This window comes from Staurois parvus, unplaced genomic scaffold, assembly GCF_062004578.1.
Source record: "Staurois parvus isolate SC_StPar_1 unplaced genomic scaffold, SC_StPar_1.0 ptg000299l, whole genome shotgun sequence".
In the NCBI taxonomy this organism is placed as follows: domain Eukaryota; kingdom Metazoa; phylum Chordata; class Amphibia; order Anura; family Ranidae; genus Staurois; species Staurois parvus.
Window position 1 is genome coordinate 19,607,647 of NW_028318095.1, and position 15,442 is coordinate 19,623,088.

At 39.7% G+C, this 15,442-nt stretch overlaps 1 protein-coding gene across 1 annotated transcript in view; it reads right to left on the minus strand.

The window, feature by feature from the left end:
- SEZ6 (seizure related 6 homolog) overlaps positions 1–15,442 on the minus strand; it is an 864,418-nt gene that overhangs the window by 93,549 nt on the left and 755,427 nt on the right. The window contains exon 10 of the mRNA XM_089682996.1: positions 1,363–1,559. Within this exon, the coding sequence (XP_089539122.1) occupies positions 1,363–1,559 (197 nt within the window). The remainder of the gene's footprint in view (positions 1–1,362; positions 1,560–15,442) is intronic.

A 15,442-nucleotide genomic window follows, 5' to 3' on the forward strand; every position in this document is an offset into this window, starting at 1 on the left:
CTCAAAGGGCTGGGGAAGTCCAGAACGCTAAATGCAAAGAAAATAAACAGCGTGCGCACCGGCCTAGTGCATTACCTAAATAAATGTATTGATAAAAGTAACAAATGGTGATATACTCACAAACGGCAATGGTAAAAAAGCTCATTATAAAACATAGCAATGTCCGGTCCACCTGTTATGGTGATCCCCACAGGGATACTGGACCTCCAATAGGCTAACGTGTTTCAGGGACTTGCCCCTTCCTCAGAGCCTGGCAGAGCTGTGAGAAGGGGGGTAGCATAGAATGCAGTAAGGCAAAAAACCTTTTGCCTTAACAACCAAGACTTGCATTACAATATTTTCATAAAATGTTAACAAAAATGTGTTTTAGGAGATTATCAGGAGAGAAAATGTAAATAAAAGCCTGTTCTGCAGTCCTACAGAACAAATCAGCATTTTGTGCACAATTTGGCATCTAATGGCCATTCACAAAGAGCATACAGCAAAGATACAGAAAACTCAAATAAGTCTGTACAAGCAAGAGTGGATTTTTATAGACATTTGTGAAGTTTATATGTAGTTTCTTCATATAAGGTCATTTTTGTTTTGTGATATAGTGGCAGAAATGCTGAGCAGAGGGCTCAATATTTTTTTGTATTTGACTTTGCTTTGTACATAGGATTCCTGTGAGTCTTCTGTCTTTGAAATTGCAATTGCTAATTTTTTTGCACAAATGTCAAACTAGATAAGCCTGTTCTATTCTTGGTCTGCCTTTAGCCATGAATATGTGATCTGAAGGTTCCAATTTAGTGTAGCTTACTTATGTTCAAAAGGTTGCAAAAATTAAAATACATCCATACCAAAGCTTTTTTTCTGCTTCTTGGCTACGGCCCCTGTGTTGAAACTCTGCCATGTAGGTGATCCTCAGCTGCTGCAGGTATCTGGCATTTCTCAGTGTGTGGAATACAATGCACTGTTTTTTCCCCATGCCAGTTCCTGCAAGGCATACGGGTTAGCAGTGGCTCATGTGGTAGGAGAGCAAATGTTCAAAAACTCTTACAGCTTGATTTACTAAAACTGGAGAGTGCAAAATCTGGTGCAGCTCTGCATAGAAACCAATGAGATTCTAGTTTTTTTTGTCAACAAGCTGAAGATGGAAGCTGATTGGCTAACGTATACAGCTGTACCAGATTTTGCACTCTACGGTTTTAGTAACTAAACCCCTAAGTGTTGGATACCTGCAGCAGTCAGGCATCAGCAATGCAGCAGAATTTTACCACACAAGCCAACAGAAAGGTAAGTATACAGTTTCACAGCCTGTCTTTAGTTTAGTATCAACCCTACAGTAACAGGGTTGCTTTAATAGTAGTAACAATGACTTACCAAAAAAGTTAATAATGAAACCTTGTTGGTAGCCAAAAACATTGCTTCCTGGGTCAGTCTGGAACTGGACAATAACATCTGCCATTGATGTATAGATTTTGAAACGATTGTGTGTCCCTGTGTACCGACCTAGAACACGGGCTGTCAAATCATCACCATCATAAAAAGTGAGAATATCACTCTTGCCAATATTTAGCCTAAAGAGGAAATGAGGAAAAGAAAGATCAAGCATATAGGGAAGACATGCATGACAAGTGATAGCACAATGCAGCAAAACAGACTAAACAATCCATCCATAATTAAGATTATACGATATCCACATGTCATCTGCACATCCCAAGATTGCTTATTATTTCTGGTTTTGTTTTTTTATACAGGGATATTTGCAAGGTATGGGCTATAAGATGAAAACATACAGTCTATAGGTACAAAATCTAGCAAACAAATGGAGCTGTTTCCCAGAGTGACTGATACAGTATGTGACATTTTCAATGTCACCATTCATTTCCACCAGGGTTAAATCTGCACTTGGGTCAACATGATCTGCACTGCGATTGATCAAATTCCATCAGGATTCTATAAGTATTACCATTCTTCCTGTTTATGCAGATTTCAACTTAGTGCATGGTTTTTTTGTTTTGTTTTTTTTCGTTTACAAACGTTTTATTAGAGAAAGTTGAAACAACAACCTGAGAGGTAACAGTTGTATTATATAGATATATCAATAGATATCAATAGATAAACATAAAATTTTGTAGGATTATAAAAAAAAAATCTCTCTCGCTCTCTCTTTATCTATATCTATCTATCTATCTATCTATCTATCTATCTATCTATCTATCTATCTATCTATCTATATATAGAGCAACTATATAAAGCATCAAAAAAAAATATGATGCATGTTACTTCTCAGTAAAATAAAAATACATACATATACAAAATAGGGTACAAAAAAAAATTAGTTATAACCATATATTGTGTAGGCTTAGAAAAGTTAGGGTTTGTAAGCTAATTTCCAAAATGAAGGCTTTACAAAATAAAGGTAGACATAACAGTTATAATACAATTTGGTTCAAGAGGAAACAGAGGGCCCTGCTCGTTGAAGCTTACAATCTAGGAAATGTATAAAACATTTTTTTCCATGATCATAATTCAATGAATAGAGTATCTGTGACTAACTTCAGTAATCAGTTGTCTTGTTGTATTGCCTAAGGCTGACTAAGGCTGTCACTGGCCTAAAGACCCACACAGAGCAGTCCTTTAGGCATCTGCCATATTTATGAAATGGCCAGTCAATATGTAACATGACCATAGAGATGGTCAATATACTGTATAATAGGGGGTTTAAACAACAGCTACTACATAACAAAGACGGAGAAAGCTTTTCTGATTCTGAAAGTTGTAAAACAAAACCCTTCAAAAAATATTGTGTTTTACTTACCTGCTCTGTGCAATGGTTTTCCACAGAGCAGCTCCGATCCTCTTCTGTTTGGGTCCCCCATCGACAGTCCTGGCTCCACCCCTCTACTGAGAGCCCTAATAGCAAGCCTCTTGCTATGGGGGCACTTGAGCAGACTTGCTCATGAGCCGCATTCCTGTGAATAGACATTGTCCATTTACACACAGAGCGCAGCTCGGCCCTGTCCCCCACTCTCTCCTCATTGGCTCAATGGCTGTGATTGACCACAGCAGGAGCCAATGGCTCCCGCTGCTCTGTGAGCCAATGAGGAGAGAGAGACCCGAGAAAGAGAGAGAGACCTGAGAGATCCTTTGCCAGAACAGCCATTGGCTGCCAGTACTGAATGGATGTGGGACAGATGCTGATTTTCCACACCAACTTCTGTAGAACAGACAGCTGTACACACAGGCAAAAAGTTGGCCAGTTTCTGCCAAGCCAACCGTTTTCAAACAAGTTTCAGCCTGTGTGTATCCAGCTTAAGGGAGAACGAGATCTTTATCAATACACTACAATCAACTACCCATTTCTCTCTTTAGACCTCATTGAAGAATTACTGATACCCAATATAAAAGCCTCTAGACACCACCTTTTGCTTTACTGCTGGTTTCTAGACTTCTGAACAATCAATCTCTCTTCAGCCATTGTCAAGCCGTTGTAGCTGTCCATATTATCTAGTCATCTTTGTGGTGTGAATTGAATAGCTGGAGTCCTTACACTTGAGTCTATCAAACATTCTAAAACTGGTTCCTAAAAAGTCACTTCTCAAACGCAGACATGATATTCCAATAACTTTACAAAAAGGTGTTACTATTAATTACAACTTGCAAAAATGACAGGTACACTTGGTGAATTATCTTCACAGAGAGACCAACATATGTACTAGCTCTTCATCCTCATTACACCTCTCATCTCCCAGATATACCAGGGGTAAGAGAAAGGAATAGGTCTTCTCCTTTTGACAGAGACAATCAACCACAGAACAGCAACTCAATTACACACTATGGTGGAGTGAAAGGGGGCAAAATGCATTACATATCTTAAAATGGTAAACATTAAATAAATTATTCTTGTGCTGCCACTTCCTATTTATATTGATAGTAACAATATCTATAGAGCTGCTGCTACCAATGTATTCCCACACGTGTTCAATATAATAAAAAATAAAGTGAAGCACTGCTCCTTTACCTAAATCAATAAATGATGTAGTGATTCAAATAAAATAAAAGTTGTGCGTTATTGTACACATATAAATCAATAAACACTTGCATACCAAAAATTGTCATTAAACATAATCACCAAAAATTAATTTGATAAATAATTAAAAACCAAAAAATTCCAAAAATAGAAACACACTGGTGTTGTGCGTTAATAATACACATCCAACAATTCCAGTGCTAAATGCATGTACCAAAATCCATATAATATCAACCATACGCAATTTGTGTGAATAAAAATATATATGTTAATAATAATGAATATATTAATTATTATTAACACATAAGTGTACGTTAAAAAACACCACAAGTGGGCTTTTATTTTTGGAAGTTTTAGGAATTTTGGATTATGTAAACGTTTATCGATATGTGTACAATAATGTACAACTTTTATTTAAATCACTACATAATTTATTGATTATTGATTTATTTAAAGGAGCAGGTCTTCACTTTATTTTTTTTTTGTACATAGTTTAAAATGAGTTAAATGCAAAAGTAATATTGGGATTAGCTTTTTTCTTTTTTTTTGAAGTTAATGTTTAATCACCATTTAGTGCTCCTACAAACAAGTCATTCTGCTAATTTTATTTGCATAGGTGTTGATAACATAGCGGCTTTCGAAGAAATAACTAAAACATTCTGAAGCCGTGTTTATTTTTGCACTGAAGACATGCTGCCAAAGTCTTTGCTTTGTGATTTTTACAAATAGCAGAGCAAAAACATATGACATTGGAGCTACTACACAGAAAATAGGAAGAATGTAATTAAATCTACTTTGCCGTTACCTCCCTAGTTCTTACACTCCTGGCTTGTGTAAAAAGCTGTTATCTAGTAAGTGAAAATTGGCACGCCACATCGAGCACGTCACTAGCTGTGGATCCGAGCTTTCTGTACAAGCTGTGATATGGTGGTGGGTACATTGGTTTCTGAGTGTGAAGCAGAAGATTAATTTTGCTGGCAGCCACTGGTGGAAAAACAGAGCATGATCGTTTATTATGATCATATGTTTAGAAATGACAACTCCAGGCAAGAGAGAGAGAAAAGGGGAGATATGCAAATGAAAGAATATTAATTAACCACTGGAGCAGGAAAGTATATTAATAATCTCCTGGAAACCTCTGTTTTCTTCTCAACATCCAGTCCCTGAATCTAGTATGAAGCTAGCATTAAAGACCAGGGATCCTGGGCAGACAACACTCATATTAATCACCGTGTCAGCGCTGATAGACTATCTTACACCACTCACACAAACTTGTGTTTTTCAGCCTTGACAATTCGTTTTCCTGGCTGATTTTGTTTACCCCAACATGCTGAGACACTGACATTGTACAACTGTATTACCGTAGCAGTAATGGGTGGGTGGGCTTCCTTGCATTTGCTTCAGGGAGAAAATAACTTTAAATAATACAAAAATGTGGGGCTTTAGCTGACCGAGCCCCAAAGCTGTCACTGGGCTCTACTACATATTAGACCTATTGTTTTCAACTCCTTCAGTTGTCATAGTTGTAAATGTACAGAAAAGCAATTTTTGATTGATGACTGGGTATGTTCTTCAGAATGCTGGTCGTTTTCTTTATCCTGATTGTTCTGCCTCCAGCAGGGGACTATAGTATGCCTGTGCTTACTGCAATATTACATTTTACCAGTAGATGGAGCCGGTAATAAATTTACTGCTTTAAAGAAACTAGAGACTGTTTTGATAATAGTTAAGAGTTAATAAAATGTCCATGATTCAGAGGAAAAAGATGCATCTTGGGAACTCAGACTCCATCTTACAATGTTGCTAAACCCATGACTCTGCATTCACTATATCTGGTCTCCCACAGTACAGAGAACATGGACCTGTTTGCTTTGTGTTTTTTGTTGTGTTGTTCCTGTCAGGGCAGGGCTGTGGAATGGACAGGTAGGCCTAGTGGCAGGGTAACGCACTGGCTGACGACAACCACCACCAACAGACCGAAGTCCCTCAGGGCGCGGAGTCTAAGTCCCAGGCTGCCCTTCACCAGGGCCCCTGATGGTGGGGATGGACTTGACACAGCCAGGAACCAGGTCGCGGCCCCCGAGACACCCCGGCTGCAGTAATGGCCGCCGCCAATGGCGTGTAGCTGGTGAGAATGACAATAGCGTAGTCAGGCAAGCTGGGTCAACAACAACGGGACAAAACAGTACAGAACAGTAGACAGAGAATCACAGGTCACAGGCCGGGTTCAGCAACGGAAGGTCAGATCGAAGGGAAACACAGAGAATGGTCTTAGTCACAAGCCGAGTCAGAATACCAGAAGAGTCACGAGCGTATACACAGAGCTGTAGCAAGACAAAGACACAAGACACAAGTGCAAAGAGCATGTGCAGATCCCAGGCTTATATGTACTCAGCCACACCCCTCTGGGGGATGGACCTCAGAGACCTGAAGGCATAAAAGATTCCCACCATGCTCAGCAGAAATCCAAGATGGATGCCAGCACATGGAGTAACATAACCTCTGGGAAAAGGTAGGACCTTGACAGTTCCCAGTTGTGTCCTTTGCGTGTCTTGCAGTTTTTGGGTTATTTCTGTTTTTTTTTTCTTTGAAGGTGGTGCTGGAGTAACATTTTAGAGAATTATGGCTTGGACCCATTGTAGCTATGGGTGTCCCTTCCCAATTATAAGGCTACATTGGTAATTTTGTAGTTAATGGACTGTATCTGGGACTAGGTAACTGTAGCATTGTCCCTGAGGCGGTGTAGTAGCGGCTGGGTCTTCTCACTGGGCGGCAGATACAGCCAGGTTATTTTCTGTGATTATCAGTGCCTTCAAAGACCGTGGACTCGGTTAGGATCATTTCTGTTTGGTTAATACGTTGATTGTACTTGATGCATTGATTATATAATAGTTGTTACTGTATGTTAAATAAATGGGCTGCTATGGCTGTTTTGACAAAAGAAAATGGAGGATTGTGCGGTTATATCAGGTGGGGAAAGTTTGGGGGTGGTTTTCTTTATTTAGGTGGCTAGTTAAGTGGTTAGCTTCAATACTCTGCATGTTCCTCAGTCATGTTTTATAGCCTCCTTATGTCACCTCTTTATTCTCCAGCGTGCCCACTTGAAAATTAATTAGTATCATTACCTCAATTTAGGGAACACAAGGTAAACAGGAAGCATTAAACCTGAGCCAGGGAGAAGTGGAAAGATATATGTTCTGTCCCCTTGCTACTGTACAGCGCTGAGCAAACCCTTTGGTGCTATATAAATACTGTATAATAATATTCCCTGATGAGCAGTGTGGCAAAAATGTGTGAATCACAAGACTGGCTAAATTGAACTACAAACCGTTTAGCAGGTGAACCAGTTCACATGTGCCTTTTTTAATTGTGTATGAAGATTTTTCTACTTTAACCTTGTTTCAAGCACCTTTCTCACTTTTAAGGTTTCATGCCTCAAGTCTTAAAGAGGATTTATAACTGTAGAAGCTGTGCCCAAAAAGGCAAGCAAAGGGCAAATGACAAGTCACCAATATTACTTATAGACTTCAAGAGATACTTGTTTCTATTACCATTCTTTTTTTTCCTTGCTCCACACGTGGGGGTTATTTACTAAAACTTCATGGTGCAAAATCTGGTGCAGCTCTGCATACAAACCAACCAGATTCCAGGTCGTATTGCCAAAGCTTAATTGAACAAGCTGAAGCTAGAAGCTGATTGGTTACCATGTACAGCTGCACCTGATTCTGTGTGCCCCAGTTTTAGAGAATCTACCCCACTGTCTCTGTGTGGAGGTGGACAATTTTGTAGACGGGGCTTTGCTTCCTTATGTCAGAGCTCTCTGTTGAATGATGAATAGCGAGATAATATTCAAGAAGCAGCAAGACAGGTGGAAAATGCACAGATCTACATATTGAATTAAGCAAAAACAGGAAGATGTTTGTACTGCAGGCCCATAGGTACAGCTTCCTTCCAGCAAGGAGAACACTGACATCACCAAATCCTCCTTCAAATCTCCTGAGAATAGCAGTCAGAGGCAGCGGTGACTTAGATGTACTCACACTGCAGATATACAGTACATGTAGAAGCCTCAAGAAACAGGAGTGTCAAGGCACAGGAAGGATGACACTGTGTTTAAAGTGAAGCTCCACCCAAAAGGGGAAGTTCTGCTTTAACAACTCTTCCCCCGCTACCTGTTAAGGATTAGCACCTTTGGGGAGCGGGAACCTGATTTTGACAGGTACCTGCTCCCCTTTCCACTCCGACCACGTAGGCGATTGGAAGTGGACGTTCTCCTCTCTCCCTCCCCTCCCGCAGTCTTCTGGGGCACGTGACAAATCCCAGGAGACTGCTGAACTATTCATAATGCACAGCATTGCTCAAGCATGTGCAGTGGGTACCCGGCTGTGAAGCCGCAAGTTGTCACAGCCAGGTTCCCACACATAAGATGCCAGTGCTGGGGAGAGAAGATGGCTGGTGAACCCAGCTGGGGTGAGGACACTGCTGGATCAAGGGACAGGTGAGTGTCTGTTTTTTTAAATCAGCAGCTACAGTTTTTGTAGCTGATGGCTTTTTTTTTTACAGGAGACTGGAGCTCCACTTCAAGCACAGTGTGACATTACGTTGGAGAGAGGCAGAGGAGGGACACAGCTGTGATCCCGCTGAAACCAGCGGAAATTACCTTGTTGGAGCAGAAAGCATAAGGTCCCCACCTGCCCTCCCCTTTTTCTCTTCACTTGTTCTGTTTGATTTAATGTTTGCCCTTGTATGTGCATTTGTATGTTTACATGTTTCTGCTGGAATGTATTTTATATTGATGACAAAACAAATACTTTTCAATTTGTCTTCTGATTTCATATTTGTTTGTATGCTTTTGTTTCCTTGTATGTGCGCTGCGTGTGTATTTTTCACCTGTAGTTGACATTATTGTCAACTGAAAAAGCAGTAAAAAGACTGGCGGAGTGGCCCAGCTTGGAGGTTATTGTTGAGGGCTAGAATCGGTGCACAAATTGGTTGGCTGATCAGTCCCACTAACATCAAGGAAATGAAAAATGTTACTTTTAGATATGTCAGCTATGTTTTAAAGTGTTACTAAACCCAGGAGCCTGCATCCACTATATCTGGTCTCCCACAGTACAGAGAACATGGAAATGCAATTATTTTAGTAAATATAAATTGCTAAATACCTTTTCTCATCAGCAATTAGAGCAGTCTTATGACTTCTATCAGTGTCCAGCTGAGCACTGATTAAAGCTTGTAGGAGGAGTTTTCATTCTGCTCTAAGAGAATGCAAAACCCCTGACCTCTGTCTGGACCAGCAATGGGCAAACTACGGCCCGCGGGCCGTATACGGCCCGGCGGACCTTTTAATCCGGCCCGCGGAGCTAGGCTCCCGCAAGGCCAGTGGTCGGCAAGCCGCGGCTCTTTACAAATTTAGATGCGGCTCTCCTGTGTGCCGGGCGCCCGCTCCCCTCCCTCCTCTCCCCTCCTCTCCTCTCGGATGGCCGCCCCCCCTCTTGGATGGCCGCCCCCCTCCCTCCTCTCGGACGTCAGGACTCTGCAGCTGTCAGGATGTAGGCGGGGCAGCCAGGATGTAGGCGGGGCAGCGTGACGAACTCCTCTCACAGTCCTCCCTGAAGACCAGAACGGCGCGGGAATACGAGAGGAACGCGCGGACCAAAGGTAAGTGAATTGACACAGGGGGGGGACTTACTATATGGGGGACTTACTATATGGGGGATGAATTACTATAGGGGGGACTTACTATATGGGGAATGAATTACTATATGGGGGACTTACTATATGGGGAATTAATTACTATATGGAGGACTTACTATATGGGGAATGAATTACTATATGGGGGGACTTACTGTATGGGGAATGAATTACTATATGGAGGACTTACTATATGGGGAATGAATTACTATATGGAGGACTTACTATATGGGGGATGAATTACTATATGGGGGACTTACTATATGGGGAATTAATTACTATATGGAGGACTTACTATATGGGGAATGAATTACTATATGGGGGACTTACTATATGGGGAATGAATTACTATATGGAGGACTTACTATATGGGGAATGAATTACTATATGGGGGACTTACTATATGGGGAATGAATTACTATATGGAGGACTTACTATATGGGGAATGAATTACTATATGGAGGACTTACTATATGGGGGATGAATTACTATATGGGGGATGAATTAATATGGGGGATGAATTAATATGGGGGATGAATTACTATGTGGGGGATGAATTACTATGTGGGGGATGAATTACTATGGGGGATGAATTACTATATGGGGGATGAATTACTATGGGGGATGAATTACTATAGGGGGGATGAATTACTATGGGGGACGAATTACTATATGGGGGACGAATTACTATATGGGGGATGAATTACTATGGGGGATGAATTACTATATGGGGGATGAATTACTATATGGGGGATTAATTACTATGGGGGATTAATTACTATGCTTACTATGGGGGAATATTACTATACTTACTATGGATGACACATACACATCATTCATCTACTCTTGGTCCGGCCCCCGGGTCCAATATATGAACCCATTGCGGCCCTCAAGTCAAAAAGTTTGCCCACCCCTGGTCTGGACAGTGCTGATTGGCCCTGTGCTGATCATATGCACTCTCCCAAGAAAAAAAAACCCTCTCCAGCAATACACACTAAACTGAGCATGTGCAGAAGGGCTGCGGTTCGGTCTGTCTTATCATGAGTTAAAATGTGGACATTTGAACAAGAGAAGGGGTAGAGAAGAAATGATCAAATTGCCTTTTTACAAAATGCAGAGAATTAACCCCTTATGTTCCACAGTGAGTATAACAAGCATGCTTTACTGCATATACAGACTGATTTTACTGTTGTGGGTTTAGTAACACTTTAACATTTATTGCAGGTTTTGGAACAGCTGAAGCCCTCCTAATCTCCCAAAGCAGAATATGCGGTTGGGGGCAGTATTTACTTCAGGCATAAATTTGTTTATGGGGTTTTGGTAGAATCAAGCATTTTCAGGTAACATCTCAGATCAAAAAAACATTTAGTGTTTTAAATAAATAATTATAGTGTCCAAACATAAATTAGTGTCCAAAAAATATATATATTAGTGTCCAAAAAAAAAAATATATATCTTCAGTGATTTGAACCAATTGTGAAAAATCCACCACCAAAGGAGATTAAATGAACTCACCAGAGCTACCTCACCTTTTTTTGCGATTGAAGCTGGTGTCTTTGGACACCTTGTTTGTGAGTTTCCTTATACCTTTTTTATTAAAGAGATAAATGAAAAAAACGTATTGCACCATTATGTTCTCTTTTTTGTCCCTGAGTGTACTGTATGCTCTCATGGAGGTATGAGAGAGTGGAGAAGTTCATCATAAGAGCTTGGGCTGCAAAGTTGTTTGTCTGTGATTATTATTATCTGGAAGTGTCTGAAACATCACCATATCTATTTGGACATCGGGTTCATTGCTCCCAGAGCACAAGCGCTGTTGCTGGTTTATAATCTGACCAGCCATTAGCTCTGGTGAGTTCATTTAATCTCCTTTGGTGGTGGATTTTTCACAATTGGTTCAAGTCACTGAAGATATATATATATTTTTTTGGACACTAATATATATATTTTTTGGACGCTAATTTATGTTTGGACACTATAATTATTTATTTAAAACACTAAATGTTTTTTTGGATGATGATATACACCTTTGTATAAGTTTGTTATTAGCGCATACCTTTTAATTAGGATTATTGTTGCCAAAATTTATTTTGGGTGGGATATGCTGCTGACACTTTGGTGTTTTTTGTAAATCGCGCTTTTTTCTTTTTTAATTTGGTAACATCTCAGATCAGCTAAAAAGGGATTGTTTTTTGGTATTTGTATGATTTGGACTTCAATTTCTATGGTGTGTTATTTTGAAGCTGTAGCCAATATATACATTTACATAAAATATATTATTCCACTGTAAAAACTGTGCAATTATTGGAGCATAACGTCTTTGGGAGGGGGTTGCGGTTCTTGGGGGAGTAAAGATGATCACTACACCAGTCAAGTGCACAGCCATTTTTTAGGAAGAGTTCCACAAAAGGTAATTATTTCAGTTAATTTTTTCAAATATTCCCTACTACATAGCTAATCATTACATTTGACTTTAGTTCAGCGTCTATATTTGCAGTAGTCTGCTACTAGGCTGTGTGCTATCTGAAGACTTGTGTGAAGTTCACAGCCTGATAGTTCTGGACACTCCAAATACAGGACAACCACTATATCATATGCATCAAATTGTGAGCGAATTGTTGATGGTTACTGAGATTTTATGTGCGTAAAATAATTATTCACTGGTTGGCACTTTCTGGTAGTAGCACTGAATACAAAAGCACGCAAGAGGCTCTGGAGGCTCTTAGTCAGCATACGAGCCCTTCTTACTAACTTTATATTGCTGACTCAAAGTTTCTGAGAATTACAAGGACATTTATGAGAGGTGACATAACTCTAACTTGCTGTGGATGAGAGATCATTCAGCACACCTATTTCTTGTACCTGTACTTTTTTCAGCTTCTGATAGGAGTATTCATAAATTGTTTCATAGAACTACAGTCTAACTGTAACAGTGTATGTTAAATTCAGTGAATTAAACCTAGGAATAATTATCACAATCATTTAACTAGTTATTATGCCAGAACCTTTTTTTCTAGTAAGTTTTATCCTGCTTTAAATCCAGTTGTAGTTTTTCAGTAAATCAGCTAAAAAGATTCAATATGCAACCAAAATATATAATTAATAAAAAGCAGCAGTTCCCTCTGCAGCGTAATCCTGGAAGACAGCACATTGGAATCCCAGTGGGAATAAATTACTCTTGATGATTATTTTTATTGGATTTATAGAAACAAACTACACTTGGGTTTTAATGTGGTATTAAATCCAAAACAAAAAAATGATTGTATTGCAGCTTACCAATCCTTAGATGTGATGGCTGCGTTGTTTTTCTTTTTTAGGCTTTCTGTCTTTTATTTTCACATGCTGATCTGGCCAGTAAGTCTGTTGTTTTTCAAAAGAACAAGCTGTTTTGCAGATGTAGAAGTTGCAGGGTTGACACAAACCATTCACTACTGACAGGGGTGCTTACAACGATTAGCTTTTATTTAATAAAACTTTGATCCCAAAAGGAAGAAACTGTGTTAGTTGGAATTCAGCTTCAATTTGTGTATCTAAATCTGCTAGTGCATCTAAAACTCCCCTCCCTTAAGATTAAAAGTGCTGCTGGCCAAAGGTTCCCCCTGTGCTTCTTCATCCAGAGTAGAGGCACTCTAATACAGGAGGTGTGTTACTGGCCAGGTGAAAACAGGATAAAAAAAGCTTATAAAAGAAAACTAATTCAGCCACCAGAGTTAATGATTGGTAAACTGCGATATACACTTCTCAAAAAACTTTTTAATCAGAGTATAACATCAAGTCAATTAATCCCACTGGCACCCTGTGCTTTTCACAGATGACAGCAGGTCACACTGAGCACATTACAGACGTGAAAGGGTCTAGAGAAGCCATGGAGAACGTTATGCTGCCTGTAACATTGTTCAGCATGACCGTTTTGGTGGTGGGTCAGCGATGGTCTGGGGAGGCATATCCATGGAGGGACACACAGACCTCTACAGGCTAGACAATGGCACCCTGACTGTAATTAGGTATCGCAATGAAATCCTTAGACCATTGTCAGACCCTATGCTGGTGCAGTGGGTCCTGGGTTCCTCCGGGTGCACGACAATGCCTGGCCTCATATGGCAAGAGTATGCAGGCAGTTCCTGGAGGATGAAGGAATTGATACCATTGAATGGCCCCCCAGCTCGCCTGACCTAATTCCAATAGAACACCTCTGGGATATCATGTTTCGGTCCATCCGATGCCGCCAGGTTGCACCTCAGACTGTCCAGGAACTCAGTGATGCCCTGGTCCAGATCTGGAAGGAAATACCCCAGAACACCATCCGTCGTCTCATTAGGAGCATGCCCCAATGTTGTCAGGCATGCATACAAGCACATGGGGGCCATAGTTAAATTTCATCAAAATGGACTAGCCTGCTGCATAATTTTTTCACTTTGATTTTTGGGGTGTCTTTGAATTCAGTCCTCTGTAGGTTGATAATTTTCATTTCCATCAAATGATGGGGCATCCTTACATTCCTAACACATTACCCTCCATATCAGTATAGATATCCAGCATTATATTTTTTCCCATTGAGATCTGATGTGTTTTCAAAGTGTTCCTTTAATTTTTTTGAGCAGTGTATTACATTTTTTGTTTTGGGTTTAATACCGCTTTAAGGTTCTAGCAAAACTAGCGAAAGAATGGAAAATTAACACATTTTTTATCTATGAAAATTGTGTATGTGTCATTTTGTTTTAGGGAAAATTTTTTTTATTTCTTTACCCATTGTGTTTTAAACTGTGATAGGCAAATTTCTAACATCATTTGGAAACATGATGACATTTTTCTACAACTGGATAATGAAAGATGATTTATGCCATATGTGTGACTATATATCCAGTGGCTTTCCATGATTATTACCAGCCCGAGTACCATATATTATTGTTGTTTCTCTTTATTGCTACATGTAAGAGTTCTGAGCGCTGTATGCCTCTATCCTTGGTCATCTATCTTCCATCAGGACAGGTAATTTATTAGAGGCCAGAACACAGGTAGCAAAAATACGGTAGCATCTGCAACTGAGCACAACATGCCTGGGGGCCCAGCTGATTATTGTTCATAAATGTTTAATTCTTCTCTCTAGTATTACCATCGCATGGAGATTGTTATCATGGCATGGAATACCTTTTTATATTTAGACATTTTAAGGCTTTTTCTATTGATTTTCGGTTTTATTAGAGGAAATGTGAAATGGCCCAGGTTCACTTTTTGAATTGGATCCAAGGGGAGCACCATCTTTCCACAAGATCTTCCAACTTAGAAAATCAAATGACAGAAACATAAAGCTTAAAAAAGAAAAAAAAAAACAAAATAAAAAATAATTGGCTGAGGATTAAAGGTGTCCATAAGCACGGAATAGTCTTTGCTCAAACAAGCTGATTACATTCGGATCTGGAAACTGCTGTTAAGTCTATAGAGAGCCATCATCCTTTGCAAACACCTCCTGACCAATCAGTTTTAGTGAAAGAATTGATCATCCAGTATAGGCTTTTTCAGGTAATCTCTATTTTTTCGTCTCAGAAAGGCCAGTGCCAGGCCTGTCTGCTCATTAGATAACATTCACACTTAGATTATATGTTAGATACATTCCATGAAATAATCGTTCATCTCAAACTTCCAACCACTGTATCATAATTTAGAATTCCTTAAAATTATGTACATGAAATAAACTGGGAAAACAAATATCATTTAGTTGGATTATAAATAAGG